The 17,767-nt window shown below is 38.6% G+C and overlaps 1 protein-coding gene across 6 annotated transcripts in view; it reads left to right on the plus strand.

Moving 5' to 3' along the window:
• PCCA (propionyl-CoA carboxylase subunit alpha) overlaps positions 1-17,767 on the plus strand; it is a 429,374-nt gene that overhangs the window by 143,755 nt on the left and 267,852 nt on the right. For all 6 annotated transcript variants that reach the window (XM_036250623.1, XM_036250627.1, XM_036250628.1 and 3 more), the window contains one exon: positions 1,600-1,731. In XM_036250623.1, coding sequence (XP_036106516.1) covers positions 1,600-1,731 — 132 coding nt within the window. The remainder of the gene's footprint in view (positions 1-1,599; positions 1,732-17,767) is intronic.

Genomic DNA, 17,767 nt, shown 5'->3' on the forward strand with positions numbered 1-17,767 from the left:
CTCCAAATCCCTGGTGTCCCCACAGAGTTTCAGCCTAGTCTGGTCTCCCTCTGCCATAGCCCCCAGGTGAGTGGCTGTGGCTATTTTAGAGGTCTGTCCCTGCTCTCTGCTTTGTGGAGCGTGCTTGGTCTTTATTCCCTAAGGGCACTGCTCACAGCTAAGATTGCTGCTGTCCTTGGGCTCTCAGCCCACCACCCTCTCACGCCTCACTGGATCCTACCAGTGTCCCTGGTTATATGTTCCTGTCCTGCTGCTTTTCTGTTGCTTTTTTCTCAGGATTTGTCTTTATTTTATTTGTAATTCCTGTTTGGTCCTGGGAGATCGTCTGTGTAGCTTCTATTCACTCCATCTCCATTTTCACATCCTCTAAGCCTATCTTGTGTGCAGCTGGGTTGCACAGGCCTTTCTGGTGCCCCTGCATCCTGCAGATACCGCGGGTAACTGGATCGCACAGTCTCAGCCGGGTCGCACAGGCCTTTCAGGTGCTTCAGCACTCCACAAGTCTTGTGTCCTGGCAGCTGGATCGCACCAGTCTCTCTTGGGCTCCAGCTTCCCACTTGTGAGCTACTGGACCGCACAGGCCTCTGTGGAGCCCCAGGTCCCGCTGCTGGTGGCTGGGGAGTGCTGCTGCCCCGTGGGGCTCAACTCCTGCTCAGCTTTTGCTGTAGATTTTGGGGATGGGTCTCAGCTGCTGGTCTGCGCTTCTGTTGCCTGGGGATGGATGTCTGCTCCCCAGCCTCTGTTGCTGGGGGTGTATCTTGACTCTGATCGGGCTGCTACTGTGGGGGATGGTGCTGGGCTCTGGCTGTCCGCGGCTTCCCCTACTGGTGCCTTGGGAGCTCCACTACTGTGCACTGGTCTGTGTTGACACAGAGTGTCCACTGGTCCCATGGTGCCAGGTGTACTGGTGGGCTCAGGATGCTGGGCCCTAGCCGCTCCCACTGCCTCCTCCCAGGGAAGACCCGGGATCTTCCAAAATGGTGGGACCTCCCCGCGGCGCAGGGAGAAGCGCCCTGAAGAGCTGCTTACCGCGGTAGCCGGCTGCTCCGTCCACAGCACAGGAACCTTCTGCTCTGTGGCTCTGCCCTGCTCGGGTTTGGTTGTCCACCTTTATGTCCACTCACACTCTCTCACACACTCGCTCACTCTCTCACACACTCACTCACTCTCTCACACACTCACCCTCCCTTCTGTCCTGCCTGCTGCCATTTTAATATTCATAAAGGCATTTTAAAGGTAAACTTACTGTTTAGATTAGGTGTCAGGATACTGTTATATAAATATAATTCCATAGAAGTTGCTTTTCCAAAGAATACTGTTAATATGAAACAAGAGTTCTAATTACTTTTATTTTTTTTTACCTAAACTTTGTTTCATATTTCTTTGTGCATATGTACTATATGAAGTATAGTATTACGTATTTTAATGTATTGGCTCAACTGCTTGCTTTCAAGTTGTTTTGGTATGTAAATAATAATTAATTAATTAGTACATAAATTAGTAAATAATTTATATATGGGTTTTTCTTTTTAAAAATTGTGACTCCATATTAAGCACTATAATGTTATTGTTATAAATTTCTACTTTTATTTCTCTCAGGCAGCAGAAGATGTCACTTTTATTGGACCTGACACACATGCTATTCAAGCGATGGGTGACAAGATTGAAAGCAAATTATTAGCCAAGAAAGCAAAGGTTAACACAATTCCTGGTTTTGATGGAGTAGTCAAGGTGAGAGCCTATTTTACTCTAATCTTTGTAGCACATGTCCTCAGGTCAAACGTTTTGTCAAAAGTGTAAGATAAAGTGAATTATTGCTTTTAAAAACATATACATATAGGTAAAAAAAAATTCAACTTGGATTATTTTAAATGGCATATGTTAAAAAGAGCAAGGAGCCACTTAAACATTGTGTTTAATGATTGATACTGGCTCATAATTTCACAGGAAAAAACTTAATGGTTTAAAAATGTGACATTCTCTGGATTTTATATAATGGTGGTATGTATGTAAAATTTGACACTTTTTGATCTGTATGTCTTTATAATGAGCTTCTCTTCATATGCATAAAATGTACAATGTAAACATGTTTCTGGCGGAAAGGGGTATAGCTATGAATGTGTATAGATCCTAAACACAGTTCCTTAGCCAGCAAACTGCTTCTGCAGCCAAAGGCTTCTAAGGCAGAATGCAGAAATTGGAGTGTGTGTCCATCTCCCTGACATCACCCCTAACCCCTACCTCCTGAAAAAATGTTGTTCTCATAAGAGAGTCCCTATGTAGACTTTAATCCTTGTAATTGGTATTAATCAGCAAGAATTCTCCATCTCAGTATTTCTCATTGTTACTTTGTGGGCTGGGCAATTCTTTGTGCAGGATCATTTCATGCATTACAGGATAGTTAGCAAGCTTGACCCCTGGTTAATAAAATTTTTAGCTTCCATCTAACCACTTTGCTTACACCTGAAACTAATACAAAATAATAGTGAATATAAACTGTAATTGAAAAAAATTTATAAAGGAAGAAGAAAAAGATTTTCAGTTTCTTGCTCATATTTACCTAAATCTTTATCTGTCCATTTTTTTTTTTTCCCTTCTCTTTTCGTACCAGGCAGAGGCATTCCCTATTCATTGTAAAGCCAGTTCTTCCTCTTATGCTCCAGGGGTAACTTTATAGCCTTTAGAGGCAACAGTTTTCACTGATTATCTTTTCTCTGTTCAGTATCTTGAAACTCTACTTGTCTTGTAGCTCCTTTCCTTTACAGTTGAGATAAAAAATGTTCAGTTGCTCCGAAAATGTACTGATCCCTGGCTAAGTGGGTAGAATGGGGTGATAAACGGGATACCCATGATCCTTCACATGATGGTGTTTCCAGTTAGTGGAAAGAAATATGTGTTCCTTCTCTTCATAGAACACAGTAACCCCTGTTACTCCTCAGCTGTCACATTAGTTCTCTCTTCCCTTTCACAACCACACATCTTGGAGATTTCTCCTCACTCTCATTTCTACACTTTTTACTTAATCTTTAAAAAATTTTTTTATTTTGAAATACAGTTGACATAGAATATTATATTAGTTTCAGGTGTACAACATGATTAGGCATTTATGTAATTTATGAAGTGATCACCCTGATATGTCTAGTACCCATCTGCCACCATACATAGTTATTACAGTATTATTGACTATATTCCCTATGCTGTACTTTACATCTCAGTGACTGTTTTTATCTGTCATTTGTACTTCTTAATCCCTTCACCTTTTCACCCCTAGCCCCCCAACACTGAATCTTTACTGAAGCCTGGTTTCTTTCTTCATTCCCACTGATACTTCTTTTGCAAAAGCTACCAGCAACCTCTCTCTCTCACTAAAGCCAGTGTATAATTTTAAATTCTAGTCTTATCTCCATCTCTTTGAAGCATTTGGGTCTCTTGGTCACCCTTTCTTTCTTGAAATATTCATCTTCTGGTACTTTACTCAGTTCTAGTTTTGTTTTTGTATTTTTTGGCTTGTTTTGAATGTTCCTTCTTAGTTTTCATGCTGATCATTCTTCCTATCTTTGTTCCTTAAATGTTGGTTTTATTCTGGGTTCTAATAGGACATTTTCTTTTAGTGTACAAACTCACCTTGGGCAATCTGAAGTATTTTTATGCCTTCCAGTCTCAAACCTATAAATGTGTTCTAGATATCTCTTCTGAAGTTCAGAACTGCATATTTAGTTGCTTCTTAAACAGCTCTCCTTGCTGCCCCGAAGGTACCTTAAAAGGAACAAGTTGAAAGCTGACCTCATCATTTCTCTCTAATCAGAGATTGACTCCATGCACACCTGTTTTTGTCAATAAAGCTTTACTGGAACATAGCCATGCTCATTCCTTTATATATATCTATGGCTGCTTTTCCATTCTAGTGGCTCAGTTTAGTAGTTGTCACAGAGACCCTATGGCCTAGAAAGCCTGAAATATTTAATCCCTGGCGCATTCAAAAAAAAAAAAGGTTTGCTGACTCTTGCTGTAAACTTCTCAGCCTTCATTTTTATTCTTGCCTGTGAAAGTGCTGGCATTTTTCACACTCTTTCTCAAACTAGGAACTTTTAGTCATTCTTGATAAATACCACTACAGAGAATTTACTTAAATATCTTTTGACTTCCTTCCTTCCTCACTCCTTCCTTCCTTCCTTCCTTCCTTCCTTCCTTCCTTCCTCCCTCCCTCCCTCCCTCCCTCCCTCCCTAGCAACTTCCACTTACTATCATCTACTCTGGTTTGCTTCATTAACCTCTAATTGGTCTCCTTGGAGCCAGTCTTGGTTCTGTCCAGTTGTTTGGACACTGCAGCTTGAGTGATCTTTCAGAAGTCTAGATTTGATCATATACCTGTGTCTAAATGCTCTTGAATGGCTACTAATCTAAATTTTTTTGTTTTTAATCCTCACCCAAGGACAGTTTTGCATTCATCTTCAGATAGAGCCAGAGGGAGAGAGGGAGGAAGAGAGAAAGAGAAACATAGATGTGAGAGAGACACATCTACTGGCTGCTACCCAGACGAACCCAACCAGGGCCGGGGACAAACTGCAACCAAAATACATGCCCTTAGCAGGAACCGAACCTGGGACTCTCTGGTCCGCAGGCCAACACTCTAACTGCTGAGCCAAACTGGCCAGGGCCATCTAAATCTGTTAAATAGCTGGATTTCATTTCTCTCTTCAGACTGAAATTGTGCCAGTTTACCCTTCTAATGGGAAGCTACTTAGGATTTTACTTATGCTCTAGAGTAAATCAGTGACTGTTATGTGGAGGAAAAAAAATCATTGTTTCAAGACATGATGAGTAAAAGCTTTGTTTGTACACAAAAGCATCCTCAAACTCTTATGTATTCACATATAAAATAAAGCAAAATTTTCAACAATCCTGGGTTCAGGAAATAGGTTCCAGCCGATTGTGTTTTCCAGATAACTGCAAGTCAAGCAGAAGACTTTGTTTTTATATATTATTGAATCTTTCAAAAATTTACTATATATTTCTACAATTGCAAAACAGGGCAATAAATATAACCAAAAGTTTTTTTTCTTTGAAACTATAAAGTCTTTGTGGCATCGTCAGAACAATTATTCTTGGTTTAGCAGAGAAAAGGGATACTGATGTCTATTACTGTACTTTGTAATTACTAGGACACAGCTTTTCAATTTTGGGTCTGTTTTTTTAATGATTCCCTTCACACTAGTTTTTGTCCTGAATAGTTGGCTCTTTTGGCTGAAGTAAGAGCACAGCTTTTAAAATCTAGCTAATTAAGTGATAAAACCAATTACTACTGTAATTGTACACTGCACAACTTACAAACCTCATTCGATATATTACTATACTCTGCTCTGAGCTGTAAATGAGTATTCCTTTCTCTCTTAAGACAACAGGAACTTAAGAGAAATTTAATTGGTTTCCCACAAGATGGTATGCTGGTAAGTATTACAACAAAATGCAGCAATTTAATCATTGGTGAGTCCTCCCTTTGCATCATGCCTACCATCTAACAGATCACATGATCCTTATAGATTCAACTTCCCCCATATCTGTTGACACTGTCTACTTTGTTCCATTCTGATACATTATTTTGGGCCCCCGTCATTGCTTGCCTGGATTAAAGGAAGAACACTCTTAATTTGTCTACCAACATGGAGTTTTGCCTTGTTCCAGTACATTTCCTGTATCACAAAGCAAAACAAGATTTTGATTCCACAGCTGTATCATGTTAACTTTCCTATCATTTAACTTTTCTCCATTCAGAGGCTTCCAAAGCCACAAGAATAAACCTCCAAACCCAGTTGCACAGCATTCGAGGGCATACATATCTGGATCCTAAATTTATCTCCAGCTCATTTACTAGAGACCCTCATACCGCATACATACCAGAAATTTTCTAAAGCCCCCATGGTCTCTTGGCTCCAAGCTTTTACAACAAGATACTTTCACTGACCCTGGAGCTGTGTCTCCACTATCATCCTCACTTTTTAGCTAACTCATCACTACTCAGACTTCAAGTATTCCTTACACATCATTTCCATTGGAAGATCTGCCATGATACCCTGAATGCCCCTCCGACATGGGCTTCATGCACTCTGAGCTTAGCATTATTAAAATGTATTAAATTGCCTACTTGTATGTAGTTCTCTCTAAGTGGACTTGAAATTCTTTTAAATAAGGGTTTGTAGCTTGTTATTCTTTGCCAAACACATGGGACAAGATTCCCAAACCTGTCTTCCAACAGCTTCAGATGCATACTCTTCACTCTGTCTCATGTTCCAGAGATGGAGTTAATAAGATGTTGAATAAAACACAACTTGTTAAAGGCAAATACCTCATCCCAGATGATTACTTGAGAATTACACTTTAAAGCAACATTAGTTTCTCCCTAACGAAAAGAATAATTCAAGAACAAAACATAAGAAAAACCATTCCAGAATACTCCTTAAGTACTAAACACAATATTTTAATTTTTAAAAATTTTCTATTACAGTTGACATTCAATATTCTATTAGTTTCAGGTGTACAGCATAGTGGTTAGACATTTATTTAATTTACAAAGTGATCCCCCTGATGATTCTAGTACCAACCTGGCACCATGCATAATTATTACAATATTACTATATACAGTGTTTTAAAAGAGTGTGGTAAACTAGCTCCATGTAACCTCCATAAAACATTCTAAATATTCAAATGTGAAAAAAATAAAACAAATTTTAAGGACAAATGTAACAAAATGAAACCACATTAATTTACTCAAGTAGGAGGTGAAAATTACTTGGCGGGGGAAAAAAAAGAATATAACATAGTTAGCAAGAAGAAAATGATTTTAGTCTTAAAAATACCACAGGCTAATTTTTTTAAACCCTAAGGATTTAAAACAAATATCTATAAGTAGCGCATGCATTCTTCCAATGCAAAAGTGTTGTTAATGTAGTTGCTAAAACCACAAGGTATTCCAAAAATTTACACTATATATTTGCATCAGCAAACCTCTATCTGCATAGATACCCTCAAAGGTAATCTTTTACCTAACAAATCTAAACTATGAAATGGAAAAAGCAGTGCAGTTCCAAATGAATGTGGAGTTACTACACAAGAAATCTCAGTTAATAACCAAATTTGACAGAAAAATATGCATAGCCTTATATAGGAAATAATAGCAAACTAGAAATAAAACTAGTATTCAAATTTAGAGAAACAAAAAGACATCTAAAAATATTTTGAAATGCTTATCTGGAAACTTTAACCTGCAGGTTCAATTGTGGCTTCACAAATTAAATCTGACAATAGGTGTTAAGAACTGTATACCATAGTTAAAGTTAACATAGATAGTGAGAACCTATCATTATTTGAGAGTGTAATAGGATCTTTAAAATCACCTAAAACATACAAGGAGACAAAATTGAAAAGATAACTGCATTTATTTTCTTCTTTCCCTGTTTTCCAAATTAAAAGAGGTTGCAAATAAAATACAGATTGTCAAATGCAGCCTCCCTGAGAAAACAACTACAATAACTTGTTGAACAAGCAAAACCAAATGAATTACTTGCTACAGTAAAGGATACCAACTCTTTGAGGCATCTTGGAGCTTCCACAGAAATCTGTTCAATACTGCTAATAGCCATAGTTCAAGATCCTGTATTCAAAAACTCTACTGCTCTGGAGATATAAATAAAGTACAGCATAGGGAATATAATCAATAATATTATAACAGTATTATACCCGGAGGGTTAGGCCAGTATAATAATGTTAGTATTATAACAGTATTATTGGGGGAAACACTTTGTAAAGTATGTGGTTGTCTAACCACGATGCTGTACACCTGAAACTAACATAAAACAGTATTGAATGTAAACTGTAATTGAAAAATTAAATTATAAAAAAACTCCACTGTCCCTCTTATACTCACCTGAGTCCCCGTCCCCCCCCCCGTCCCCCCCCCGGAGCCTCCCCAACAACAATGGTCAGAAAAGTCTCACATGAGAGAGAACTCTAATTTTCTTTACAGGAACTTTAGGAATGAGGAACCTTTTGATTTAAATATATGTTTGTAATATGTCTGTGTGAGTGTGTGTGTGTGTGTGTGTATATGCATATATAAAATTTTGTTTATTGATTTGATAGAGCGTGAAGAACTGATTTGTTGTTCCACTTATTTGTGCATTCATTGGTTTATTCTTGTATGTGCCCTGATGGGGGATGGAAGCTGCCACCTTAGCCTATCAGGAAGAAGCTCTAACCAACTAAGCTACCTGGACAGGAGAACCTTTAGATTTTCTGATCAGAATTGAAAATGTTTAGTATTGGAAGAAACCTTACTAATTACTAACAACCTTCCTTATTAGTAACAAAATATCCTCAACATTTTTTATTCTAAGTCTATATGCCAAAGTTCATAAGGAAGAAGACAGGGATCTAATACGTTCATCTTCAAGCTGGCTACTGGAGCCGGTGAGTTCAGTTTTTATCAGAGTGATATCCAAATAGGACAAAATTTGCCTTGAAACCCACATCAAGACCTTGCGAACTTTCCTCTGTCTTGACTTGTTTTGTCCAATGGAGTCTGGGTCTGGGAGAGATCTCTCATCCAAATCTTTTTTTTTTCCTCACCTGAGGACATTTTTCCATTTTTGTTCAGATAGAGCGGGAGGGATGGGGGAGGGGGCAGAGAGAGAGAGAGAGAGAGAGAGAAACATCGATGTGAAAGGGACACATTGAGTGGCTGCCACCTGCACAACTAACCAGGGCCAGGGACAAACTGCAACCAAGGTACATGCCCTTAGCGGAAACCGAACCTGGGTATCTCTGGACCGCAGGCCGATGCTCCCACCACTGAGCCAAATTGGCCAGGGCCACTTTAAGCCTTTTTCTTTTCCTTTTTTTTTAAAAAAATTTTTCTTTATTTATGTTAGATAGAGAGGAAGGGAGAGGGAGAGAGAGATAGAAACATCAATGAGAGAGAACATCAATTGGCTGCCTCCTGCATGCCCCCCACTGGGGACCAGGCCACAACCTGGGCATGTGCCCTGACCGGGAATCAAACTGGTGACCTCTTGGTGCAAGGGTCAACGCTCAACCAGTGAGCCACACTGGCTGGGTTCCCCTCCAAATCTTAAACCACCAAGGCAGTACACATTGTCAGATCTTGAAATAGAGATGGCCAATGATTAGGTTAGGGAGCCATGACATGAAGTATACATACAAACAACATATTTCATATGCCATTACAGAACTCTCATGAGGTTATCTCAGGCTAAGTCTGTGTTCTGTGTGAATCAGACTTCTCCTTAAATTTATTAAATCTGTAACTCAAATTCATGTTCTTATATTTCTAAATGGAATAATTTGCCCTGGCCGGTTTGGCTCAGCGGTTGGAGCGTCGGCCTGCGGTACAGAGAGACTGGGTTCGGTTCCCGCTAAGGGCACGTACCTCGGTTGCAGTTTGTTCCCGGCCCTGGTTGGTCGTGTGGGTGGCAGCCACTCGATGTGTCCCTTCACATCGATGTTTCTCTCTCTCTCTCTTCTTCTCTCTCCCTCCGGCTCTATCTGAACAAAAAATGGAAAAATGTCCTCGGGTGAGGATAAAGAAAAAAGAAAAAAAATAAATAAATGGAATAATTTCACCAAGGATCAATTAGAATTGCAGTAGACTCTTGTTTTGTAAGCTTTTGATATGAATTTGAGAGGCACATTACAGAAAATAAGGACGCAAAATCTCAAACACCTAATGTTCTGGTTTTTTTTAAATTAAAATGAGGAAGCTTTTAAAAATAATTTTGATTCCAAAATTGTTTCCTCATAGGGAAGAGGAAAGACATATGTAAAGCCAAATGAAAAATGTGAAAAAATTCAAACTCTCTCAAACCTGATGGTCTTCATTCTGCTGTTCCTTTCCATCCTATTCTCCATTCCCCCCTGCCCTGCCTGCTCTTTCTTCTGGCTGGTCAGAGACCCTCAAAGCAACATTACCTTTTAAAATTGAGCTCTGTTAGAACAGGGCAAACTTCTATGGCTGACTTAAAGCCTTGGTCTCATTCTGAACTAAGAGGCAATCCCAAAGACTTTCCAAAGCCCACACAAAATAGAAATTTACAGAGAAGTTGAAAATACTCTAGGAATGTATAATCTAGGGTTCCTAGATTTATATCAGTTTGATTCGTATTGTTAGTAAGAACCTCACACAGAAAATACTGGATTAAAGAATACTAGATCAGGAATTCTCTGAGAGTGACTTGAGACCTCTACTTACAGTGGAAATCAGAGAGATTTAGAAAAAATGTAAATGATGGACAGGTCCTCGGAGGCTACTGCCAAAATCTTTCCTCTGAAAATAGGATGTGCTATCAAAGAAAGAATAAGTCTATTGGAGATTTAAGATATGAGGTCTTGAATACCTTTAGACAGCATGTGGGAGTAGACCCTGAAGCAGTTGTGACTCCAGCTCTCTCCTCACATTTTGTGAGCAGCCTTAAACCAGAAATAGAAAATATCATAAACAAGCAAAACCTGGATAGGAGCTACCCACATGGTCAGATTTTCAAATCCACACTGTACATTTTGAGAGTCTGAAACAAATGCAAATAGGACTGGAAATAAACTCATAGCCTTACAGATAAAATTAAATGCTCCCATTCCAGAAATTAAATATCAGTCTTTTGATAAAGACACAGATATTGTAAACAGAAATGATAATTGATAAAAGGTTGTTCTGAATTAGGCAAGAAAATGAAGGGGGAAAATATATATATAATATATATAATAGGCTGTGTTTCAACAGCAAACCAAGTACCAATTTCCCATTTTACCCATCAACTCAAAAGAAGAAATTTCACTAATTATTAATTATTGATATAGGTAGTACACTATTAACCTTAAATCCTGCCATTGTTACATAAGCTCTCTCTGAGTTAAAGTGCTCAGATAATGGGTATCTCTAATACTCTTCACATTTCCCATGTCCCAGCCCCCAACAGTCACCTTTAGACCTATATTCAGGGAACATTCCTACTTCCTATGAGACATTACACCCACTGACTTAATAAGAAATAATCTACAGACCCCCAGATCAAATGCTCTACTAAATACCTCTTCCTTGAACTCCTGAGGATTCTGCTATTCTTCATCAAGATAGAATTAATTTAAACTCGGATTCATCACTACCTTTTTTTTTTTTTTACTACCAACATTTATTATCTTTGAACCAAATTCCACTCCTGTTGTATGATTTGAGTCATCTTTGAATTTTTTTTTCAATAAACTGATGAAGCAGGCAAGACTTGCCAGTTCCCACATTTCCAGTGACCAAGAACTTAAACAAAAAATCGTTAAGTCTCGGACATGGCTGTCTGCGACATCTTGGGAATGGCACCGCCTCTTGCCTCTTGCCGCTGCAACTCCGGCGGGGCAGTGGGAGGGGTGGGCCGGGTTGTTGCCCTGTCTGAGGTGGGAGGGGACGGGGGGACGGGGGGGGGGGGGGGGACAGGGGGCGGGGACCGGAGGAGGGAGGGGCCCGTGGTCCTCAGGGCAACTGCCAGCCACCCCATGGCTGCTGCCCCACCAGACTGCACTAACCGTTTTGACTAAATCAAGTCCAAATTGAAGATTTAAAGAAAGCCAAATTTCTTGTTAGAAAAAAAATAGAATTATTGGGGTTGACTAGCCCAAGGATCATAATGATCTATTTAAACCACTACACCAACTTGCACAACTCTCAAAAATGAGAAGGTAAAGAAGGACTAGAACTCAACAATTAGCCTAGTAAAGCAAAGATTGTCGTACACTGCTCAGGGTCTTTCAAGGCTGCAGTCAAGGTGTGAGCCATTATGCATTTTTGTTTGGAGGCTAAACTGTGGACAATTTAAGCTCATTCAGATCGTTGACAAAACTTAATTCCTATGGCTATATGACTGAGGGCCCCATCTTTTTCTGGCTCTTGGATGGATATTAGACACTTGGATCCTTTGGGCACTTAGATCCTTAGAAGCTGCCTGCAACTTGTTGCCATGTGGGCTTCCTCAATATGGCTGTTTACTTCATCAAGCCAGCAATTAGAACTTATTTCCTAGTCTCCCTAGATGGAATCTTATATGATGAAACAGTCACAGGAATAACATTCAATTACTTTGCCCTATAATGTAATTGGATGCAGTTATATCCCATCACCTTTTCATATGATGTTAATGTAACCTAATTAAAAGATCTATCACCTTTTGCCATATGCTATTAGTTAGAGAAGTGTAACACAGGTTCTACCCAAACTGAAGAGGAGGGAATTACACAAAGGGTTGGATGCCTGGCAGTTCCTCAAAAAGTTAAATATAGAATTATCGTATGACCCAACAATTCCCCTGTATACAGGTATACCTCAGTTATTGTGCTTTGCTTTACTGTGCTTTTTTTTTTTTTAATAAATTGAAGGCAAACCCCTTCACCAGCAAAAGGATTATGACTCACTTCATTGCGATATTCACTTTATTTCAGTGGTCTGGAACCAAACTCACCACATCTCTGAGGTATGCTTGTACATAACCAAAATAACTTAAAATAGGTATTCAAACAAATACTTGCCCACAAATGTTCATAGCAGCACTATTCACAATCACCAAAATGGAAACAACTCAAATGTCATTTAATTAATGAATAGGTTAAAAAAAAGGGTGGTATAGTCATGCTATGGAATATTATTCAGCCATCAAAAGAGATAAAATATTTATACATGCTACAAAATAGACACTATATTCTCTTTTTAAAGTTCTCACCAGAGGATATTTTTATTTATTTATTTATCCTCACCCAAGGACATCCCTCCCCCCCCATTTTTTGTTCAGATAGAGTGGGAGGGAGAGAGAGAGAGAGAAACATCGATGTGAAAGGGACACATAGCCAACCAGGGCCGGGGACAAACTGCAACCGAGGTACATGCCCTTAGCAGGAACCAAACCCGGGTCTCTGGGCCACAGGCCAACGCTCTAACCTCTGAGCCAAACCAGCCAGAGCCAGAGGATATTTTTAAAAATTTATTTATTTATTTATTTATATCCTCACCCGAGGACATTTTTCCATTTTTTGTTCAGGTAGAGTGGGAGGGAGAGAGAGGAACAGAGAGAGAGAGAAACATCTATGTGAAAGGGACACATCGAGTGGCTGCCACCCGCACAACCGACCAGGGCCGGGGACAAACTGCAACTGAGGTATGTGCCCTTAGCGGAAACCGAACCCGGGTCTCTCAGGACCGCAGGCCGACGCTCCAACCGCTGAGCCAAACCGGCCAGGGCTAAAAATTTATTTGAGAGAGAGAGAGAGGGAGGGAGAGAGAGAAACAATAATCAGTTGCTGCCCATATGTGTCCCAATCAGAGATCCAACCTGCTGTGTCCCAATCAGAGATCAAACCTGCCACCTGGGTATGTACCCTGACTGGGAATTGAACCTGCAACTCTTCAGTACACAGGATGATATTCCAACCTACTGAGCCACACCAACCAGAGTGATCCTATATTCTGCTGTTACCTATCTAAAGGTCTTATTTGCATATATTTGTAGTTACAGAATTTCTTTTAAGTTTTTTTACAGATTCAGTTCTCTGGTGAAATTCTTTATATACTTATTTATTTTCTCCACATTTTCCTCAAATCTCTTTAATATATTAATCATAGTTATTTTACTTTCTTTATCAGTCAACTCCAGTATCTAGAGCAAATGTGGATCTATTTCTATATCTGTTTTACTTTTTTTCTTAGTTTTCAGTTACATGTTCCCTTTCTTTAGGTGTGTCTAATAAATGCATAATAAATGACAAATAATGTGCATACAATGGTGATGCGTGTAAAATGTACCTCCTTAAACATTATTCATCTAACAGATAGTTAGTGGGCATTGACTATGTACCAGGCACTGTGTACAAGTGGTACAGTAGTAATAAACAGAGCACAATCCCTCAGCAAGGAGCTTACAATCCACTGAAGGAAGTAGACATTTAATCCATCATTAAAAGGTCTCACAAAATATGAGCTCCCTACTATACATCTTACCTCTATTACCTCATCTCTGACTTCTTCTCACTTCATCACTCCAGTCCCATGATCCCTCATTATTTGTTCAACATCAAGTATACTTCAACCTCAACATCTTTGCATTTGTTATTTTTTCCACCTAGTATGCTTTGCTCTTCTCCTTGATAGACACATGACTCGCCCTGTCACTTCTTTAGATGGTACCCTCCAGCATTCCCTTTCCCCATTTCTTGTCTTATGTTTCACCATAGCATGTACTGTATATTTTATTTGTTTATTGTCTGTCTCCTACTTCTACAGTGTAAGCTCCATGAGGGCAGTATTTTAAAAAAAAAATCTGTTTTGTTCATTAATGTATTCACCAGCACTTCAAAAAATGTTGGACAAATAGTATGAATTTGTTAAATATTTACTGACTAGATGAATGAATGAATGATTTTAAATGTGATGAGTGAAGTATAAGGTACTAAAGGAAAATACAGCAGAGGGCCTAATCTAACCTAGGCAGTAAAGGAATGCCTCTGTGAGGAATGTATGTTTAAGCCAAGACCTAAACAACAAGTAGGAGACAATCAAATGAAGACAGAAGCAGAATCAACACACATATGACAGAATTAAGCGCAGAAGATTCAAGAATCTGAAAGATGTCACATGTGGTTGGTGCATACTAACATCGCAGATTGCCAACCTTAATTGAGTGCTTAGAGTGTTCTAGTGTGTTTCAGCCTTAACTAATTTTACCTTCTCAATAACCCTGTGAGATAGAAGTTGTTACTATCTCCATCTTACAGATGAGGAAACCATGTCCCAGAGTGGCACATGGGTTGGTGACTCGTTCACTGTCATAGAGCCAGTATTGGGACCCAGTCTTGTAGATCCAGTACTTTACTGTTTTAGCTGCTGGGCTTTGCTACCTCCCAGGTGAGTTAGCAAATATATTGGGCTTTGCTACCTCCCAGGTGAGTTAGCAAATATATTGGGCTTGCATAGGCACCTGAATGTTGTGAGCTGCTTTTTATATTTTTGTGATCTTCTGATTTGGTTATAGCAACATCACCCACCCATCTCATGTCTCTGTAAAACAGGATTTTTTACTGTTTTGTTCTTGGAATGGATGATAGGACTCACTCAGCATAAAGTGTGCTGAAATAGAGGCGTATAAGCAATGGTTACTGGTTCTGCTGGCTTTTTTCCATTTCTTGAACTGCTGTTCTGGAATTATATAGCTTAATGCTTTCCTGCAACCCTTTTCTCATCAGTGGTCTAAAGTGTTCCGTAACTTCAGAACCTGAGTGTGGCTTCAAAACAGGCTGGGGTTACAGAATGAACCACAGGGATTTTTATCATTTAGAATAAAAATTTTCAACCTTTTTCATCCCATAGCACACATACACTAATTACTAAAATTCTGTGGTACACCAAAAATATTTTTGCTGATCTGACAAAAACGTCAGTATAATTTTGATTAATTTACACCAGATAGCTATTGTTATGTTGGCTGTTGTCATTTATTTTTATTTTTTTTATTTTCCTTTTTTCTAAATTATAGAATATTATTGAATAATACTAAAACAGAGGTCAGTGCCCCTGACTAAATAGGCAGGTATTGCGTGTTTTAAAATTTTTTGTGGCACAGTGGTTGAAAATTGTTGGTTTAGAAGAATTGAGGCATGTGCTATTGTTGGACTGTTCCTTTTCTACCTCCTGATTTGATAATTTCAGGAGTATTGTTATTGTTAATAGATTTTCCATTTACTTTTGCACTTTTCTGTGTTTTCTCAATTTTCTTTCGATATGAATCCAAAACTGTTCTAAATACTTAAATTGAAAATTGTATAAGGGTAGGGTATCGGTAGCATCAATTTGTTTTAGTCTGTTGAAATTTTTGTACTAGAATTTTCTTTCATTTTTAGAGGGATTATTGTCCCACCTGTTAGAAAATTTATTTATAGAATATAGAATACTATTATTGAATAGTATTATAGAATATTATTGAATAATACTGGAACAGAGTCTTCTGTTTTAATCCCTTTAATATTTCCATATATTGTATTGTATTGTATTGTATTGTGTATCATATAATTTAGCTATGAGAACTGTCTTAAGAATGTTCTAAAGTAAGAGTGTTTTGCTCAAAACAATCTGTTTTGCTTTCTCTTCATATGTTGCCAAGTTGGATTTGTGAAGGAATGATGTTTTTCTTCAAAGAGATGGATTTTATATAAATAAAAATCAAGTGCATTTGGTAACATAAAGTTTAATACGTATTTCACATTTTTATTAAATAAAATTTTTTTAAGAGAAAGAAAGTTTATTTGAAAGATAGACTTCCTGCAGTGGGGAGGGGACCCAAGTGGGTTGCCCTGTTAAATAAATTTTAATATCTGTAAATTGAAATGAACCAGTTTATTATTACATTTTAGTATAACTTAAACTTGTAGTCCCTCAATTTGAACATTTATTGTCATGTAAAATTTGATTGTTTAAATTAATGAGATATTTATTTTAAAATGACAGGGTGCCGTTATCTATCTATCTATCTATCTATCTATATATATATATTTAAGAATGGGTTCTGAGAAACCTAAGTTTTAAACTTTTGAAGTTGCATGATGCAGTGAAGAAAGTACTTGACTGACAATTAAGAAGCAAGGGTAAATACCGGACTTGGTCTTTTGCCCAGTGTCGACGACAATATTTCAGCGGATGTACTTTGTTTTAAATTGAGGCAAAACCCAAGCCTGTTTGGTTCTTGAATCCTTGCTCTGAACTACTGTGTGGTACTTCCTTGCTGTATATCACTTAGATATGTGAATTTGATCAAGCTACTACATCTCTTTGATATAAGTTTACTCATTTACAACATTGATGCTCTGGAGATGAGTAGTTCTGTTGGCATTGGAGTGGATCATTTAGGAGATTGTCTTATCATAACAGACTTATTTCTGTGGAAGCTGATGGATAGTTGTTTACTCATTCAACAAATAGTGTGTTGATTGTGTTGATTTGCTAAGCTCTAGGGATTCAGTAATGAGCAAGACAGATCAAGTCATTGCTCTTATGGAGATGAAGTTTGACAGGGGCTGTCATAATGGAAGGGCAGAGTGTAATGTGATCCCACAGCAATGGCACCTAACCTGGTGTGGAAGGACGGGAAGGCTTTCTAAAGAAAGTAGCATTTAGGTGAATCCTGAAGCATGCACCCCTGAGTTTAAGAGAAAATTTGCAATTTTGCTCTCATCTAGATTACTGCTTCCCCCTGGGACTCCTTACATCCTCTTGCCTCTTTCTAAACTATTCATTTGTTTATTCCTTCATTCCATCTTTTTATTTAACAACGATTTATTGAATAACTACTGTGTATCACACACTGTTCTAGGTATTTGAAATTATCACTGAACTAAAGATTTCTGCCTTTATGGAGCTTACATTTTAATGGGATAGAGAGGTACAGATGGTAGACAATACACATAATATAATAATAATAAAATTATATGCTAGCCCTGGCCGGTTTGGCTCAGCAGTTAGAGCGTTGGCCTGCGGTCCAGAGAGACCTGGGTTCGGTTCCCACTAAGGGCACGTACCTTGGTTGCAGTTTGTTCCGGCTCTGGTTGGGTTGTGCATGTAGCAGCCACTCGATGTGACCCTTTCACGTCGATGTTTCTCTCTCTCTCTCTCTCTCTCTCTCTCTCTCTGTCTCTGTCTCTCTCTCCCTCCCACTCTATCTGAACAAAAAATGGAAAA

Source organism: Molossus molossus, unplaced genomic scaffold (genome assembly GCF_014108415.1).
Source record: "Molossus molossus isolate mMolMol1 unplaced genomic scaffold, mMolMol1.p scaffold_m16_p_9, whole genome shotgun sequence".
NCBI classification, from domain to species: domain Eukaryota; kingdom Metazoa; phylum Chordata; class Mammalia; order Chiroptera; family Molossidae; genus Molossus; species Molossus molossus.